The 4,149-nt window shown below is 35.6% G+C and overlaps 1 protein-coding gene across 1 annotated transcript; it reads right to left on the bottom strand.

Annotated features, from left to right (window-relative positions):
* Window positions 1–205: 205 nt before the first annotated feature.
* On the bottom strand, window positions 206–3,846 carry LOC143058516 (cephalotocin receptor 2-like). The gene is made up of 2 exons (XM_076232023.1): window positions 2,840–3,846; window positions 206–561 (listed from the first exon to the last, which is right to left on the bottom strand). The coding sequence occupies exons 1-2, from the start codon at window positions 3,843–3,845 to the stop codon at window positions 239–241; spliced, it is 1,329 nt and encodes a 442-aa protein (XP_076088138.1). The 5' UTR covers window position 3,846; the 3' UTR covers window positions 206–238.
* Window positions 3,847–4,149: the final 303 nt, after the last annotated feature.

Consider the following 4,149-nt stretch of genomic DNA (forward strand, 5'->3'; position numbering starts at 1 on the left):
CTTCCTATATACATGTATATGCAGTTCCCCTTTCAATATACAGTGATTTTAGTAATTTTCGTTCTATAAAATTCTGTTCAAGTGAAATGTTAACTTGCACTTGTTTATTCTTTTACCCTGTTCACTTCATTTGTTGAATATTTTATGTTTGTTATTTAACTTCATCTTCATATGTTCTAAAAAATTCACAAGTTGAAAGATCGTATTTTATAACACATTCATCAACCTTTATTAACTTTCAATTCAAATCTTTAAGTGGAATAGCAACCGATTTGAACTTGTTTGGTTCAGAACTGAATGTTACAACAGTCGATTTGGTTGATGTTACTGATTCACGTTGAATGTTTAAATTTAAAGATAATCCATTGGTTCTGGAGTCTGCACATGAGCAAAGACAAAGATGTCTTAACTTCCCTTCATATGGTGAGTTAATGACGTTATTATTTTTACATCTACAGGGGTTCAGGTGAGAAAGCATATTTCCACTGAATGCCAGATATATCCATGGATTACAACAACTGTTAAGGCTAGCCAACAATAACATGATTACCACTGCGTCATCTGAAAGAAAGCAAAGTACAGTCATACTGTTAAGGCTAGCCAACAATAACATGATTACCACTGTGTCATCTAAAAGGTCTTACATCGAAGGATATAATATTCAAGGGAATAACTTTAGACACTTTTGTGGTTTTTTCCGCCTTCTAGGTGTCTGGTTTGAAATGTCAGGTTATGATTATTTTGCAAAAATCAATGATAAAAAAATATCTACAGACATAATAACAATATTCGAAATGCCGAAACACCTGAGATTCTTCCCCCGGTTTTTTTGTTATGTTCGTTTTGCTCAGTCTTTGGTTCTCTATGTTGTTTTGTTAACTGATTTTTGTATGTTTTGTTTTCCTTATTTTTAGCCATGGCGCTGCCTGTTTATTTTTCCTTATTTTTAGCCATGGCAATGCCTGTTTATTTTTCCTTTTTTTTTAGCCATGGCGTTGCCTGTTTATTTTTTCTTATTTTTAGCCATGGCGTTGCCTGTTTATTTTTCCTTATTTTTAGCCATGGCGTTGCCTGTTTAGTTTTCCTTATTTTTAGCCATGGCGTTGCCTGTTTTGTTTTCCTTATTTTTAGCCATGGCGTTGCCTGTTTATTTTTAATTTATGTGTTTGAATGTTCTTTTGATATCCTTCGCCTCTCTTTTGATATCCTTCGCCTCTCTTTTGATATCCTTCGCCTCTCTTTTGATATCCTTCACCTCTCTTTTGATATCCTTCGCCTCTCTTTTGATATCCTTCACCTCTCTTTTGATATCCGCCTCTCTTTTGATATCCTCGCCTCTCTTTTGATATCCTTCGCCTCTCTTTTGATATCCTCTCTTTTGATATCCTTCGCCTCTCTTTTGATATCCTCTCTTTTGATATCCTTCGCCTCTCTTTTGATATCCTCGCCTCTCTTTTGATATCCTTCGCCTCTTTTTTGATATCCTCTCTTTTGATATCCTTCGCCTCTCTTTTGATATCCTCTCTTTTGATATCCTTCGCCTCTCTTTTGATATCTTTCGCCTCTCTTTTGATATCCTCTCTTTTGATATCCTTCACCTCTCTTTTGATATTCTCTCTTTTGATATCCTTCGCCTCTCTTTTGATATCCTCTCTTTTGATATCCTTCGCCTCTCTTTTGATATCCTCTCTTTTGATATCCTTCGCCTCTCTTTTGATATCCTCGCCTCTCTTTTGATATCCTTCGCCTCTTTTTTGATATCCTCTCTTTTGATATCCTTCGCCTCTCTTTTGATATCCTCTCTTTTGATATCCTTCGCCTCTCTTTTGATATCTTTCGCCTCTCTTTTGATATCCTCTCTTTTGATATCATTCGCCTCTCTTTTGATATCCTCTCTTTTGATATCCTTCACCTCTCTTTTGATATTCTCTCTTTTGATATCCTTCGCCTCTCTTTTGATATCCTCTCTTTTGATATCCTTCGCCTCTCTTTTGATATCCTCTCTTTTGATATCCTTCGCCTCTCTTTTGATATCCTCGCCTCTCTTTTGATATCCTTCGCCTCTTTTTTGATATCCTCTCTTTTGATATCCTTCGCCTCTCTTTTGATATCCTCTCTTTTGATATCCTTCGCCTCTCTTTTGATATCTTTCGCCTCTCTTTTGATATCCTCTCTTTTGATATCCTTCACCTCTCTTTTGATATTCTCTCTTTTGATATCCTTCGCCTCTCTTTTGATATCCTTCGCCTCTCTTTTGATATCCGTCGCCTCTCTTTTGATATCCTTCGCCTCTCTTTTGATATCTTTCGCCTCTCTTTTGATATCCTTCGCCTCTCTTTTGATACCCTTCGCCTCTTGACACCTTAATTTGAATTTGTCTGGGAGTTTGATATTTTTGTTATACCTTTGGGAGTTTGATATTTTTGTTATACCTTTGTCAAGTTTCTTCTATCAATTAACCAATCCTTTGGTACTGGCTAATGTATACTGTAAATGATTTTATAAATTGTGTAATTGTACTAGAACTAAGGTTCGAACTTGCTCAAGCTTATATGGCTATTCCCACCTATGTTTTCGCTTGCTTTTAATGAAGATTTTTTAAGAAACTAGTACGACACGTTTATATTTAAAAAATAAAATGCTATTTTATTGGAAAGAACCTGTTAGGAATTCAAACAAAATCGTCGGCTGTTTTCGAATACAGAGATGACAGCAAATAATATATACGCGTCTCCTTAAAAGGAAATAAAACTCCAATCAAGCGTGCGATTGATCATAGGCATTATTTAAGCAATCGACGAGTGTTACTTAAAATTTCAATGAGAACCTAAATACTTACTAGTATATGGAGCTGCCGGATTCCATAACCACCAAAGCTGTGAAATAAAAAACGGTGACCAACATGTTATATACGCCAAAATAATCACAAAGGTCAACTTCACTGTTTTTAACTTAGCTTTGCTGAATCCTCGAAATGAATGTGATCGGAGAATAATGTTTACAGAAGGAGTGCCGCGCCGATTGTTAGTTAGGACTGCCTTTGATGAATATGACGGTGAACTGGTGCCTTGTATGCTGGATCGTCTGTTTTCGTTACGTTGGATATAGTTACCAGATTCTTCCGAAAGTTTATATTTTTTCCAAATTGTATAACATATAGATCCATAGCATGCAGATAGTATAATCAGTGGAATAATGTAAACCAAAACTGTAAACGAAATGACATAAAGATCCAATGTCCATATTGGGTTAAAGTCTACCCAGCAATCCACCACCCCACTGAACTCCCGTTCTTGATATTTGAAAATGATAAATTGAGGAATACTCAGCACTCCTGCAATGAAGTATGCACCACCTATCATCACTTTGACTAATCTAGGTGTCCATGTATGGTTAGATAAGGGATGACATATCGCCCGATATCTGTCGATAGCTGTCATGACGAGAATATAGGTGGATAAGTACATCACAAAAACTTGCATGTATTTTATAAATCGGCACAAAAAGTCTCCACCTTGAAATTTATTTGTAACATCCCAAACCATTTGTGGCAAAATATTAAATATTGCCACCAGCAAGTCTGCAATGCATAAATGCATGATGAAAATATGCATGCGAGTAACTTTCCGTTTTCGTTTCCATAATGCATACAGTACACATAAGTTTCCAAAAATAGCCAATGTTAAAATCGCCACTTGGACAGCAATCTCAATTTTTGCAAGTTCTTCGTCTCTTTGATTTAATTTTGTGTTGTTTTTTGAAGAAGATGACATATCTGTTACATTGTAGACCGGCCTGATGTCCCAAAAGCTGTTGTTGTAAAAGTCTACTACAATACTCTCCATCCTTCCTACAATAAATAAGTTTGTAGTCGCTTGTAAGTATGATGTTGACAGTCGTATAAATTGATTAACTTTGTTATATGTTTTACAGATCACAACATAAAGCAGACAACTGTCTATGAGCAGAGTGATAACAGACTCATCAAATATAATTGAGAAGAATGAACGATAAAAGAAGTAAGATTAGTCGCTAGTAGTAAAAGTGAAACATGCAATGCAATATAATTCTGAATATATGTGCAAGAAGTCAGTTGTACTTTAGTTCCATTGGGTTCTAACTAACGAATAGTTACCTTTTTAATACAGA

This window comes from Mytilus galloprovincialis, chromosome 14 (genome assembly GCF_965363235.1).
Source record: "Mytilus galloprovincialis chromosome 14, xbMytGall1.hap1.1, whole genome shotgun sequence".
Lineage (NCBI taxonomy): Eukaryota > Metazoa > Mollusca > Bivalvia > Mytilida > Mytilidae > Mytilus > Mytilus galloprovincialis.